This window comes from Solenopsis invicta, chromosome 2 (genome assembly GCF_016802725.1).
Source record: "Solenopsis invicta isolate M01_SB chromosome 2, UNIL_Sinv_3.0, whole genome shotgun sequence".
Lineage (NCBI taxonomy): Eukaryota > Metazoa > Arthropoda > Insecta > Hymenoptera > Formicidae > Solenopsis > Solenopsis invicta.
Window position 1 is genome coordinate 19940446 of NC_052665.1, and position 15741 is coordinate 19956186.

Here is a 15741-nt window from a genome sequence, read left to right on the forward strand (position 1 = left end):
ATCTCATTATTTTCCTTCATCTCTTGGTCAAAAGCGAACTCTCATTTCTGAATCACCTGGTATCCTTGTTGGCGAAGACGCCATGTTGTTGCAATAGTTTGTAACGCGTTTTTATCGTCGCGGTTAGCAGTTGAAAGCTTTCTGTCACGATTTACTTGGAAGTAGGTGAGGCATTCGTGCCAGAAGCATCCGTGAAATTGGAGAAGAAAACACTATGTTTCACCCCCCAATTTTGTCTCGTAATATCCATCTACGCGGCTACCGGCGATTAAACGCTTGCGACCTCGCCCTGCATAGTTTATGGGATGTCCGAACTCACGCTTCTTCCACGCTAGCCATTGTAAAGCTTTGCGCGATTGTCTATCGGCGTTTCTGTATCCTCCGCCGCCGGAATGATTCCTATTTCTCTTTCGTGCAGAAAGTTTTTTTGAAAAACTTTCATACACTTGGAAGCGATAGTTATGCATTCTTCAAAAGGACACACACTGCCGCGCTCTAAAAATATTTTCTGGAGCTACACATAGCATGTCGTAAAATATATATATGTCATTTTGACGTCATAATAACGTACGATCTCGAGTTGAAGTCGAAAATGACATTTTTATTTGTTATTTCCGTATGTCATGCAAGAAATCGTTCGCGCTCATTGGGTTTCATTTGATCAGGAGAATAAAATTGAGCCTCGGGTAATGGACCGACATACGATTGATTCTCCACAGTGTTAAATAAATGCAGAAAAATGCCTTTATCCATCGTATCCCTTAGCCCAAAAGCTTTAGGTAGATCGGATAATCGCATCGGCATATAATTAACGCTGTCGATGAACTTTGTATGTCCGAGTGTCATCACGATAATTTTTGTTCTCGTTCAGAATTATCCGCGGCTTTTCTGTTATTAGCAATTTTTCGACTAGATATTTTAAAATAAATTGCGCGTCGAACGCTTTTGCGTTGTGAGCGATACAGATAATATCTTTAAAATGTTTCGTTGGTTGTGTCACGAACTCTATAAACTGCTTTACCAGGTCAATATTAAATACAAATTCGCGGGTTCCGCACTAACGACATCGCACCGACATGTCGTCTATCGTCACGCAAGTCGCGCAAATTTGTTGTGCTACGCAGAGAGTCGGAACGTGTAACTTTACGTTCTCGGTTTCTTCAAGCGTCTCGTCATGCCGTGTTTCAAAATCGTAAAACACGAATGCGACAGCTCCCTTGACGTCATTGACGTTCTTACCCACGAGATCATTAGCGTTTCTTTGTGCCTTTTCACATCGCCGCAGTAGCACTCGTACCCTCTCCAGGATCTTTAGCCGTGATTCTGCGTCGAAGAGGTTGCATGAACTTGAATGATTCGCGGGTTGCTGAAAATGCCATGTCCTACAATAGACGCTATCACATTCGTGCCGCGAGATTGATTTTATAAATTGTTTGCAATTATTACAAATTTTAATCGAATGACAAACAGTTGATTTTTCTTCACAAGATTTTTTGGCACGATGACGCTCGAAACATGAATTTCCGAAGAATGTACGATTACACATATCGCTGACTTTCTTCGCGTTGTGATGTTTACACAAGGGTATAGTGTAGCAGCGTGGCCATTTTTAGAGCAACGTTGCCATTTGACGGAACGATAACTGACATTACACGGTACGCAATATCCACATTGTGAACCCGTAGCGGCTTTTCAATTTAAAGTGGTATTATAATGCCGCCTACCCTCATAATACATATTTAAGCAATGATTTGGTTCGCGTCCGAAATCTTTAAAACCATAAACCATTATTGCCAGATTTTTAGCGGCGAGATACCGTTGGAATTGCTAGATTTCATGAATCCCACATCCCTCCTCCAGTATCACGATACCAGCGTTCCTTATTAATTTTAACGCTAAATCATGTTGTAGCGAGGAACGTCGGAATCTTACATCTTCCCACATTTCGTGACGCGATCCCGTTCGAAGATTTCCACGTTCGCAGTGGACTCGCGCGGCTACAAATGAACAAGGAAAACATAAATTATTGTCATTTACTATTTCTAATATCGATCATTTGACATCCTCATGCGTCAACGGATTCAATATCTTTTCACGCCCCACCGGTACTGCAACGTTAAAAACCTTGATGTTAAAAGTTTCCGTGACTTTGATTCCGCCGTTGCTTTGCTACTAAACTTACGAGTTCCCATATGTCCTCGTATGTCAAGTCGCGCGCAGGACGAAACGACAACCCCGCCGGTCCGAGCGTCAAACTTTCGAAATTGAAAAATAGTCTTATGTAATCCGTCGGTTCAAATTTCTCGTGTACGCGTGGATTTCGCGGAACGTGTTTTCCAGCCAATGTACGGTATTGGCACCCTGCAGCACTGGACGTGAAACTCGCCTCTCTCCTGAGTATAGCAAAATTCCTAAATCTACACTCGTTTTCCGTCTGCAGCTCTATATAATTAAATCTATTACTAACCGGATGTTGTTGCTGCTACGACTGCTGCTGCTGCGATTGTGGCTCTGCACCTTGCACCTGTTGCTGAGAATGTTGCTACTGTGGTTGCTGCGACTGATGTTGCTGCTGTTGAGACCATTGTTCGGCTACATTCTCTGCAGCATCGTGGAGAAATTCTCCACTAGCGTTTCCTCCAATTATAGCTTCAGCAAGTCCAGCGCCGGTTTGAATTAAAAGATTAAATATTTTTATTAATCATTGTTGTCTTATATTGTTTTATTTTTTTTCTTTTTTACTAATACACAAAAACGCTGACAAAAGATATAATATACTAGGTGACTCACCGAGTTACCCCGCGATATTTCTCCGTCTAGTAATATTAATTATGCCATCCATGGTAAGATATTGCCATAATGTATATCATCTAAAATTATTTTGTTTTAGATGATATACATTATTTTGTTTAGATGACTTCGAAATAAAATAATTTAATAATAATATTAATAATAGTTACCATCATACTCTGGCAAAGCAACTATGACTTCTCTTTCCTCGATGTCATTTTCTACCCCCTTTTCATCAATCTCCACTTCCACGTCATCACCTTTCTTCGGCTGCTCTTCATCTCCTTCTTCCTCATCTTCCATCGCTTTCTGCTCCTTTTCTTCTTCTATTTTATTTTTCTCTTTCTTCTGATCTTCCGCCTCCTCTTCCTCATCTTCGTCTGTATCCTCCTTCTCTTCTATTTGTCTTAATGCTTTCTCTTCGGTTTCCTTCTCCTCCTCCTGCGTCGCTCTTTCCTCTGTTTCTTTTTCGTCCTCCGTCTTGTTTGCTTGCATTAAAAATAATATTTTGTTATTAATTATGCTAAATAACTATATGTTAGTTTCTCCAGTTCTATTTTTTACAACTTACCTGGACTGAATATAGCCTTATCAGCTGAGGATGGAACTCCGTCAAAATTATCTCGAGTATCGTCATGGTCATCTAAAAATATAATAACAGTTGTTATTATTATTACTATTGTTATGTCCGCGGATTCGCGAGGTTGCGATCCGGAACGTAGATCTTGTTCTTTGGTTGGATTTTACCTCTGAGGTATAGGCAGCTGTCACCAGTCGCGGATCCGAATCGTTAGACAACACGCCCGGATACGCGACAAATTCCTTATTGGAAAATAGGAGGTATTGATGGGGAGATATATTATTAGGTGATTAATGAGCAGTAAAATTAGAAAATGTAATAGCGTTTTAGCATGCGTGATTGAATTTGGCGTGAGGTTAAATGAATGACAGAGCGTGCTTGATAGATTGAATATGTATATATATTTTTACGTGGTTACATATAAAGAAATGACTGAGGTCACATAAGTTGACTGCGGGTAAAACGGATGTTCCCGTGCCGATTTTTAGTTATGGTTAATCTAATTTTTATATCCCCGACAATGGTCGGTAATCTTCGGGAGATCGCTGCGGGATACTTCATCGGTTTCCTGGCAGCGATGGACAGGGGCAAGGGCCGGGTCATAATTCGCGCTGGAGCGAAATCGACGGTTCCCCGTGCAGGCCGGCGCCTCTTAAAGCTAGAGACTGCATTATTGGGAGTTGCCGCTGGGTCTGGTCGCGAGGTCTCCGAATCGTTGGGCTTAACGGCAGAGGGGTTAACAGACGGCTCCTCCGGAGGTTCACCTTCGCTCAAGTCCGGCCTTGAACGGTCGTGGGTGTTCAAAGCCTCCTCTACCTCCACCGGTGAGGGTAAGGGGCTTAGGCGTGGGGGCGGAAACGCTGAAGGGTCAAAATCTCCGAATGCGTGGAGCTCCCGCATCATTTTTCGAAAGAAGCGCTTTCTGCCGCCGGCGTACGCGCGGTGTGCCTTGCGTTTGCCCATATGTGCTTCAAGAGAGACATGGTAGAGTTAATATGAGAGAAGGATTGCCACGTGAATGTATAAAGGAGTTGTTGACTTACCGGTCTTCTGAAGAGACGACTTTAACGCAAGAGAGAGAGAGAAGTGCGAGTGATCTACGAATTTTAGTGAGACGAATTATTAATTGAGTATACGTTATGGAAGACAAATCCGCTGGGTTGGAGTGGGCACCCGTTAGAACGCCCCCTTGGAGGTGGATATTATTCGGTAAAAGGGGAGACGGTGAATGCGTCGAGGAGTCGCGCTAGCGAGTCTTCCTCGACGGGATAGGAAAGGAAGAAGGACGGTGTCGAAGAGTCGCGTTAGCGAATTTTCTTCGACGCCGTAGGAGAGGGAGAGGGAGGAGATGTCGGAGAGTCGCTTTCGCGAGTCTTCTCCAACGCTCGGATGAAAGAAAGGGAGGCAGAGAAACGAGTGAAGCCACACTCTAGCTAATGCTAGGTGTGGTTCAACCCTCAAGATCTCTGATGGGAAGGAGAGAGAGGGAAAGAGGCGATCCGACCGGGGCCACCCCGAAGACCAACGTCTTCGTCAGGAGTAAAACCCTCCCGTCGCTGCGATCGTACCTGGAGGTCTGAACGTTAGCGGTCGCCAATGACAGCGATTCTCGCTCGACCAACAAGACTGATCTGAATTTCGAACTCCGATTTCTCTCCTTATATAGGCAAGAATATGGGCAAGAGGTGTCGCGGGACAATTCCTCAGGTTTGCGGAAAATTCGGAGCGATAGTTTTTCGTAACGTGTGGCCCTTAGAAGCCCGCCCCGCTCCGCGACCGCGCGGCTTGCGCTCATAGTTCGCGCGAGCGCTTGTAGACTTCTCCGGGGATTGCGACTCGCGGGGGCACCGCATACCAAGCCCCGACGCGAAATTCAGTGCTCAGAAAATTAATAGAATTTAATAGAAATTATATTATAATTGAGAGTGTGCGAGGCGATAGCGCCAAGCACATGCAGTAGTTTTACGTATAAAAAGTTAAGGTTTTATTATTATTCGTAAGAGATTAATTGATTCAAAATCGTTTGGCATTTTTATTGACCGCGATTTTAGAGTTGTTTCGATCAGAGTTACATGGCGCAGCAGTAGGAAGCGTCCATGAGTGGATCATGTTTCGATAATTATAAATTTGCCGTTCCTAATATTTTATATTAAATTGGAAAGATGAATAGAATTCCAACGCGCGGAGCTTGGCAGTATTAGAGGGGGTCGCGAGCCGAGGGGTCGGCGCGCACGATGTTTGTCTCGCGCCGATAGACGCTCGTGGGTGTTGCGCGTCGAGGGGCGGCACCGCGATGTAGCCAAGCCGTATGTGATTTGAAATCGAGCGATATCGATTTATGATACCGATGTGGGATTTATCTAATTGATCGGAGGATGTTTCCGGATTCTAATTAGGCTATTATTAGTACGGATGGCGCGGAAAAATAATTTTCTCGCCAGACGTAACACTATTATTACAATAACTTTATAACACGATATTTTTGAAATTTACCTGATGATTTGACGACGGGCTGTACCAAGGAGATGATGCCTCCGCATCTAAGTTTGCGACTTTAATTCGCGGTCTTCCTAGAAAATTTTTATATTTAATATTTGATAAAACTTTGAATATTTAATTTTCTCTACGAGGTGGCGCGGCGTGTGTCTCATGCTTACTGTACGCAGAGTTATTCACGGGTTGCTACGGCACTTTGAAGCTTCTCTTCTGCGCGTCGTCGGCGCGCACTGCACGAGGTGGTAGCAACTTAACCCTGGCTACGTGTCTTACAACTGTAAAAATAAATATAATTAAATAATATTTTAAAACACTTACATTAATATGCTCGATTTTAAATTTACATCAACTTACCTTCTCTTTGACGCAGAAAGTCAGCTATATGGCCCCCCGCATTATTCTCGAAAAACGTCTTGTTCTGTCGTCGCGTTTCAACGTGACGTCGAATTATATTCTATAACGTCATGTTGCCATTACAGTGCCCCAGCCTGTGCATAACGCACAGCAATGTGCTGGAGTAATCTCCAGCGAACTTGTGGAACAATGCGTAGTTCGACGCCTCATCGTCACGCGTTAACTTCTTAAAATAGTGATCATATACTATTTTATTGTATAAAACACGCAATGATAAAAATTTAACAATATCGTCGCGCAACATTTTTACTATTTAAACTTGTTCACTCGCCATAAAAATTGCACTTACAACAACGCTTGTCGTAGTACAACAAAATTCTCAACTTACATTCTCAACTTACAACTGGAGAGTACGGAAGCTGAACTAACGCCTAGCTTTCGTGTAACTTATCATTTATACGTTGTATTTTCTAAAATTTTCAAAAGCGAAGAAAAAAAAATGGAAAATTTATCTCGGCAACTCCGCCTTCTCTCGACTCTGATTTTTCTACTTAGACCTATCTAGTTTTTTTTGTTGCTAGACAAAAGTTTCGTTTCGTAGATTAATCTTATACTAGTTTTCTATCCTTTGATTAGAAAAATCATACTCTCGTCAAAGTTGATATTTTAAAAATTGGGCTAAAATCAAACTTTAAACTCTTCTATCTAAAAACATTTTTTGACATTCTTTCTTGTCGATAAAACGAAAGGCTCAATAAAGTTTAATCTTTGGTTTACCATACTAGAGAAAAATCATGTTCTCCGCAAAGGGCGATATTTTTGATATTGGAAGTGAAGGAAGTCATTTATCTGGAAAGTCAAGAAGTAATATGTTCAAGCAAGTTATCACATGTCCGAACAAGTTATCGTATGTGCGCACAATCATGTCTTCGTCGTATTATAGTCGAGACATATCCTCGTGATATTTTAAATCATATTGCTGTAAGATTATTACTGTTAGAAAATTTAGAAAAATCTAAAAATGTTTTTGATTTCTTAGTTGCGCGCGCAGACTCGTGTCTATATTGCTGCAACATTGCAAACAGAGTCGATGTGATCAACGATACCGCGTACTGAAATTCATTCGAGTCTCCTCGTTCAAAGTGTTAACTTCGTTAGAGAGTAATCTTGTGTTTTTATTACTGTTAGTCCTGTGACTTTTCATCAATTTATCGTTTATTAGAACAAACTAAGAAAAAGAAGATGGTCAACAAGCAAGTTATTAATAACTCTGCAAAGCGAACAGAGATTCCCGATATCAGCAAGATGCATAACGACAAGGAGAGAAGCGAACGCTTTTCTATGTTACTGACAACAACGTATGGACTCAACAATTTGCATACGAAGAGAATACTCGTAGGACTGCAAACTACTAAAAAGGGAATCTTTGAGCCTGTAGTGAAATTAAATGGGAGCAACGCTGACGGAGTATATTTCGATGCGGAATCGTGGCTGAAATTTTAAGAAAACATGGGATTCATGAGCAACTACTTGAACGCAAATAACAAATTCAAGCCGGAACTTGTAGTAATAAAAAATATTTCAGTCATCTTTACCTTATCCTACGAGTCAAAGTCGCTATTACTGACGTACAAGGAGAAAGAAAAATCAGATTCTGCGGAAAATATCAGCGAGGAGGTCGAAGGTTCAGCACCACCCATGAAGAAACGGAAACTCTACGCCGTAGCAATCGTGATGCAGAAAACCACCTTCCTGGGCCTAGATAATGTAATGAAGTGCGTGGATGCTTATTCAGAACATTTAAAAATTTTAAGCAATATCGTAAACGAGTGCGCCCAATATGTAATCAAAGAAACAGAATTGAAACTTCCAAAAAGCTACGTAGATCGCGATATTATAAAACTAACGTTAAAAGGAAACTATAGTGAACTTGATCGCGATGTACGTACTCAAATTAGAGATTTAATTTTTCTTGATATGTACTTTAATATTTTTAGAAATAACTTTACTGCGTTTCGACAAAATTGTCCATACAATTTTGTCAAATCACGGGTCATAATTTGTACAATTTTATGATAAAAATGCACTTTTTGTATTGTCATATTCAATCTTGTATTTTTTAAAACTAAAAATTAACGTAACAATAATAATAAATACTTTGTAAGATTAATGTATATACGAGGTGTGTTCAAAAAGTAACGGGAATTTTTAAATTTCGCGGGTTTGGAGAGTCCGACAGTCAAATTTTTTTTTGTTTATGTTGGTATACATGCCGTTGAAGTATGCTGAAATGTTGAGCTCTATTCATTGTTTACTTTGTCTGTGGCAGCCGCTAAGGTTACACGTGTTTTTATGAGCTCGGCGATTTTCGTTTCTGAAAAAAAATGGATCAAAGAATTTGTATCAAATTTTGCGTAAAAAATAACATAAAGTGTAACAAAGTGTGTGAAATGTTAACAAAGGCCTATGGTGAGTCTGCTATGAGTAAAACAAGAGTTTACGAGTGGTATAATCGTTTCCAAGATGGCCGTGAAGACGTTGAAGATGACGAACGCCAAGGACGCCCCAGCACATCAAGAACCGATGAAAACGTCGAAAAAGTGAAAGAAATGGTTATGAACAATCGCCGAATCACAATCAGAGAAGTCGCTGATGATGTTGGCATATCAATTGGCTCATGCCATGACATTTTTTCGAATGTTTTGGGTATGAAACGCGTGGCAGCAAAATTTGTTCCAAAGTTGTTGAATTTTGAACAAAAACAGCGGCGAATGGAAGTTGCTCAGGAATCATTAAATGAAGTCAACAACGATGCACAATTACTGAAACGTGTTATAACAGGTGATGAAACATGGGTTTACGGATATGACGTCGAAATTAAGGCTCAATCGTCCCAGTGGAGACATTCAAGCTCGCCAAGACCGAAAAAGGCTTGACAAGTGCGGTCGAACGTGAAGGTTATGCTCACTGTGTTCTTCGATTTTAATGGCATAGTGCATCATGAATTCTTGCCACGAGTCAAACGATCAATAAGGAGTACTACCTACAAGTTCAACGCCGTTTACGTGAAGCGATCCGAAAAAAACGCCCGAATTTATGGAAAAACAATTCATGGCCTTTGCACCACGATAATGCACCTGCTCACACTTCATTGCTTGTTCGTGAATTTTTGGCCAAAAACAATACTGTAATGATGCCCCAGCCTCCATATTCGCCAGACATGGCTCCGTGTGACTTTTTCCTATTTCCAAAAATAAAGAGAACCTTAAAGGGCCGTCGTTTTACAAGCATAGATGACATTAAAAGCGCATCGCTGAAAGAGCTAAAGGCTATCCCAAAGATCGAGTTTGAGAAGTGTTTCGGGGATTGGAAGAAGCGCTGGCATAAGTGCATAATATCTAATGGTGACTATTTTGAAGGCGACAACATTAATGTAGACGAATAAATAAATATTTTTTTCAAAAAACGAAAATTCCCGGTATTTTTTGAACACACCTCGTATATATATATATATATATATATATACAGGGTGATTCAGAACGACCCATGTGTCCCTGCAAAGACGTGTTCTTGAGTAAATTCTGAGACGATTTTTCCTCTACGAAAATTTTATCCGACGCTTACTTTTTGAATTGCAAGAGGATAAAGTTAGCAAATCATGGGCCGCGTACACATGGTAGACAGAGGCGGCGCAACTCACCGTCCGACGGGGGCGCTTACGCGGGGCACCCTTGCGATCACTGTTTGACAATTATACTACCGCACGAAAGCATAAAACACATAAGCATACGTGCGCATACACACACACACACACACACACATCTCTATCTCTGTCTGTCACTTACCTTGTAAAGATTCGACGTTTTTACTGTTGCTACTTGAATGAATTTCACGATCGTGGAAAAGTAACATAAAGACCACTCACGTTCTTGTGTGACAAATTAACGTCGAGAAATACATTAAGTTTGTTACTCCTGTAAAAATTGAATCGCAAAACTTGTTACAATTTCACGGATTTACTCACACACTTGATGGATAGCACAAAAAACAGCACAAGAAGTTTGCAAACGATTCTATTATTTTATTATTATTAATCAGTATTAATAGTTAATTTTAAGTCGAATAATTACTCAACTTGAAATCACTTGAAATAAGAACGCGCAACATACACAACCCAACCTGATTTGACGCGAAGACTACTGGCGTCTGTATACCGCGGGAACGCTTGTCGCGCGGCAAAAAATGATGCGGGGTCGCGGGGACGCGGGAACGTTTGCGCGGCAAGCGTTCCCGCGTCCCCGCGTCGCACTTTATCGCGCAGCAAGCGTTTCCGCGTCCAGTGTGCAGGACCCATATGCTCGATGACAACAATCAAGCAGATTGAGGTTCTGAGAATCAATACAATCTGATTTATCGGTCTCCTGTAATGTGATGCAAGATGATAAGTCAAGCTGCGATTATGAGCGCGTGAATGACTTTGCAGCATTTATAATGCCAATGAACCAATGCTTGCTTGTAGCTTGTAGGGTATTGTAGCGAATGTCACAAGGTTTCAAATGTCATAATTATTTTTTACAATATTTACTGATATTGTAAAAAATATTGAATAAATTATAATTATTTAATTTTGATGTTAAATTTAATATTAATATTAATATTAATATTAATATTAATATTAAATGTAACTTTTTTCTTTATTTGTGAACTAAATTATTTGCGAAAACGGGTTGTTCCATGAAATGAAATATTTGGTTGCCCTGAAAAGGGCAGATCAATAATTATTTGATTGCTCTGAAAAGAACAGATTATTTTGTAACGTCTATTTTTTTTATAATAAATGTTCAAAATGTCCGCCTTCCATTGTGATGCATGCTCTCATTCGTCTCAATAAATTTGTCTGCATTCTCTCCATAACTGCATCCTCGATGGACCAAACGGCATAATGAAGCTTGTCATTTAGTTCTTCAATTTCCTCGGGAAGTTGCCTGTATATTTTTTCCTTGCAGTATCCCCACAAGAAAAAATCTAATGGGTTAAGGTCCGGGGATCTTGCGGACCAGCGTATCGGGCCATATCGACCCATCCAACGTCCGGGAAATTGTTGGTTTAAAAAATTTGTAACGATTCTGGCGTTATGTGGACCAGCACCGTCTTGTTGAAATATTATTTTATTTTGATTTGAGAGCGGTACTTCTAGAAAATTTGGTAGATTTTCTGTTAGAAATTCCACATATGAAGCGCCATTTAGCGTTTCTGACAGAATTACTAGACCCAAGATTGTTCCCATAATCTCAGCCCAGACGTTCAATTTCCAACGAACTTGAAAATTTCTCAGCCGCGTCACTCGCGGATTCTCGTCGTTCCATACGTGCATATTGTGCGAGTTCAGAACTCCTTCTCGTGTAAACAGCGATTCATCGCTAAATATTACATAAGAAAGAAGTTCTGGATCTTCGTCAACTCTTCTTAGAAAGTCCTCGCAAAATCTCATTCTCTGAGGATAATTTTCTTCTCGTAGGTGTTGCACGCGGCTGTAATGATAGGCGTGCAATTTTTCTTCTTTCAAGATTCGCTGTACGCAGGAATCGAAGGATAATTGATTCACGGCTGAATCGTTTGTAACGAACCGCCTTTCCGCTCCCCCCTCGGACCGTCCATCGTTCCGGGCTGTCCGGCCGAACAACCGCCGGACAGCAGAAACCTGGCGCATAGCGCCGAAAATATACTCCGACACCGGCGTAGCGCGCGTTGACGCATCCGCACGTGAGGTCTGCGTGACAGATCTCCGCACGCGCTCGACCGGAGTGGCGACCGCCGGACCGATCTCGAGCAGCGGGGAGACCCCCACCGACTCCGTACCGTTCCGTACCCCCGCACCGTCCCTGCTCTCGAGATTCGGGTATATAAGCGCCGCCGCTCCGAGAGTCGAGCGGTCTTCTTCTCCGTCCACTCTCCGATCCGGAAGAAGCCCATCCTAGCGCTCACTTGGGAGTTAAGAGCCTTAGCTTCCGCCAAGCAGTCTTGGCAAGAGCCTTCCGCTAATCCCGATACCGCCGATAGAAACGGGCTCAAGTACATCTTGGGCTCCACCAGGAGATCCTGGTCGGCGATTCCCGATCCGCCGTCCTCACTACGGTATCGACTCACGACCTGGGGTGTGGAGTTCCGCGCCTCTACCAAGGGCTCTTGGCGTGAGTCGATCACCACCGCCGAACACCGCGGTATTAACCGCTCGCGACGGGAATCCCCGCTCCGCGTACACTCGCACCGAGCGCGCGTCACTTACGGCCGTGGCCACGGCCTTCAGCAAGGCCACGGTCTGCGCGCGTCAACACCGGCTTCGAGTTCTCGGAAAACTCGAGGCCGGAATTCCGCGAACTCAGCCGCGACAATAGCGCGATTCCGACCGCGGAAAAACCGACCATTGTAAATACCGTTCGTTTCCGTCCGCGCGTTCCGTTTTCTCGTCCGTCCGTCCGCGCGTAGCCTTTAAGTTTGTGTTGCGTCCGTCCGAGCGTCACCGCCATCCGTCCGTCCGCGCGTCGTGGCCAAGCCACTCCCTTTGTACAGAACCAACGCGAAATAAACGTACTTTTGTATTCAACACCTAAAGCCACTAAGTCTAGTTTCTCTTGGCGACCTCCCTCCGCGCCCTGGTCCGTCCGCAATCACGCACCGCCCCGTGCGCGGAAAAAGACGGGTCGTTACACGTTCCTCCCTATTTATCCGTGCTTCGCGGGAGGTCAACGCTCCCTACTCCGTTTCTCGTGACCACTCAGCTTCTGCGTGTCGCGGAGCGGATTGGCCGCGAGGAGCGAAGTGGGGAGCGTTGACCCCACGCGAAGATCGATAAATACAGTGGAACGATCGATCCATAAATCAATATTTCTTCGATTACTATTCTAATAGAAGCGAATAATATAAGAAAAGCGAAGTAGATGGCAGCGTACACTACGGAAGAATATTATGATATGCTCATAGCACTTGGTAAGTGTCACGGGCAATATTATGTTGCTGCAAGAAGATACGCCGAGCTGTATCCGTACAGACCAAGATACCCATTGCCAAATGTTATACGGGAGGCAGCGCAAAGACTACACGAAACCGGAAGCGTCTTACCAAAAAAGAATGACACTGGTAGACAACGTTATGCAAGAAACGTACGAAATGAAGAAACGGTACTTCGTGCTATTATGCAAGAACCGGAAATAAGTATTCGGGACATTGCTCGACAACACGAATTGTCATATTCTACCGTACAGCGAATCTTGAAAGAAGAAAAATTGCACGCCTATTATTACAGCCGCGTGCAACACCTACGAGAAGAAGATTATCCTCAGAGAATGAGATTTTGCGAGGACTTTCTAAGAAGAGTTGATGAAGATCCAGAACTTCTTTCTTATGTAATATTTAGCGATGAATCGCTGTTTACACGAGAAGGAGTTCTGAACTCGCACAATATGCACGTATGGAACGACGAGAATCAGCGAGTGACGCGGCTGAGAAATTTTCAAGTTCGTTGGAAATTGAACGTCTGGGCTGAGATTATGGGAACAATCTTGGGTCTAGTAATTCTGTCAGAAACGCTAAATGGCGCTTCATATGTGGAATTTCTAACAGAAAATCTACCAAATTTTCTAGAAGTACCGCTCTCAAATCAAAATAAAATAATATTTCAACAAGACGGTGCTGGTCCACATAACGCCAGAATCGTTACAAATTTTTTAAACCAACAATTTCCCGGACGTTGGATGGGTCGATATGGCCCGATACGCTGGCCCGCAAGATCCCCGGACCTTAACCCATTAGATTTTTTCTTGTGGGGATACTGCAAGGAAAAAATATACAGGCAACTTCCCGAGGAAATTGAAGAACTAAATGACAAGCTTCATTATGCCGTTTGGTCCATCGAGGATGCAGTTATGGAGAGAATGCAGACAAATTTATTGAGACGAATGAGAGCATGCATCACAATGGAAGGCGGACATTTTGAACATTTATTATAAAAAAAATAGACGTTACAAAATAATCTGTTCTTTTCAGAGCAATCAAATAATTATTGATCTGCCCTTTTCAGGGCAACCAAATATTTCATTTCATGGAACAACCCGTTTTCGCAAATAATTTAGTTCACAAATAAAGAAAAAAGTTACATTTAATAATAATATTAATATTAATATTAATATTAATATTAATATTAAATTTAACATCAAAATTAAATAATTATAATTTATTCAATATTTTTTACAATATCAGTAAATATTGTAAAAAATAATTATGACATTTGAAACCTTGTGACATTCGCTACAATACCCTACAAGCTAATAGCAAGCATTGGTTCATTGGCATTATAAATGCTGCAAAGTCATTCACGCGCTCATAGTCGCAGCTTGACTTATCATCTTGCATCACATTACAGGAGACCGATAAATCAGATTGTATTGATTCTCAGAACCTCAATCTGCTTGATTGTTGTCATCGAGCATATGGGTCCTGCACACTGGACGCGGAAACGCTTGCTGCGCGATAAAGTGCGACGCGGGGACGCGGGAACGCTTGCCGCGCAAACGTTCCCGCGTCCCCGCGACCCCGCGTCATTTTTTGCCGCGCGACAAGCGTTCCCGCGGTATACAGGCGCCAGTAGTCTTCGCGTCAAATCAGGTTGGGTTGTGTATGTTGCGCGTTCTTATTTCAAGTGATTTCAAGTTGAGTAATTATTCGACTTAAAATTAACTATTAATACTGATTAATAATAATAAAATAATAGAATCGTTTGCAAACTTCTTGTGCTGTTTTTGTGCTATCCATCAAGTGTGTGAGTAAATTCGTGAAATTGTAACAAGTTTTGCGATTCAATTTTTACAGGAGTAACAAACTTAATATATTTCTCGACGTTAATTTGTCACACAAGAACGTGAGTGGTCTTTATGTTACTTTTCCACGATCGTGAAATTCATTCAAGTAGCAACAGTAAAAACGTCGAATCTTTACAAGGTAAGTGACAGACAGAGATAGAGATGTGTGTGTGTGTGTGTGTGTGTGTGTGTGTATGCGCGCGTATGCTTATGTGTTTTATGCTTTCGTGCGGTAGTATAATTGTCAAACAGTGATCGCAAGGGTGTTCCGCGTAAGCGCCCCCGTCGGACGGTGAGTTGCGCCGCCTCTGTCTACCATGTGTACGCGGCCCATGATTTGCTAACTTTATCCTCTTGCAATTCAAAAAGTAAGCGTCGGATAAAATTTTCGTAGAGGAAAAATCGTCTCAGAATTTACTCAAGAACACGTCTTTGCAGGGACACATGGGTCGTTCTGAATCACCCTGTATATATATATATATATATATATATATATATATAAATCTTTATTGCATATCCCTTTCGGTATTACAAGAACTTCCGCTATCTCTATATTACAATACATATATTACACTTCCTGTCTATTTACATTTTTCTTCTTTACTTTTTCTTGTCGCCTCCACTTCAACCCAATTCTTCTCCCATTGCCTCCCGTCTCTCCTTCGC

At 42.0% G+C, this 15741-nt stretch overlaps 2 protein-coding genes across 3 annotated transcripts in view; one reads left to right on the forward strand and one right to left on the reverse strand.

The window, feature by feature from the left end:
• Positions 1-15741, forward strand: part of LOC113003780 (xyloside xylosyltransferase 1-like) — a 95073-nt gene that overhangs the window by 56831 nt on the left and 22501 nt on the right. The gene's annotated exons all lie outside the window — the stretch shown is intronic.
• On the reverse strand, positions 3089-5091 carry LOC120356944 (histone-lysine N-methyltransferase SETD1A-like). The gene is made up of 2 exons (XM_039445881.1): positions 3362-5091; positions 3089-3278 (listed from the first exon to the last, which is right to left on the reverse strand). Exon 1 carries the CDS (start codon positions 4331-4333, stop codon positions 3809-3811), a length of 525 nt encoding a protein of 174 aa, XP_039301815.1. The 5' UTR covers positions 4334-5091; the 3' UTR covers positions 3089-3278; positions 3362-3808.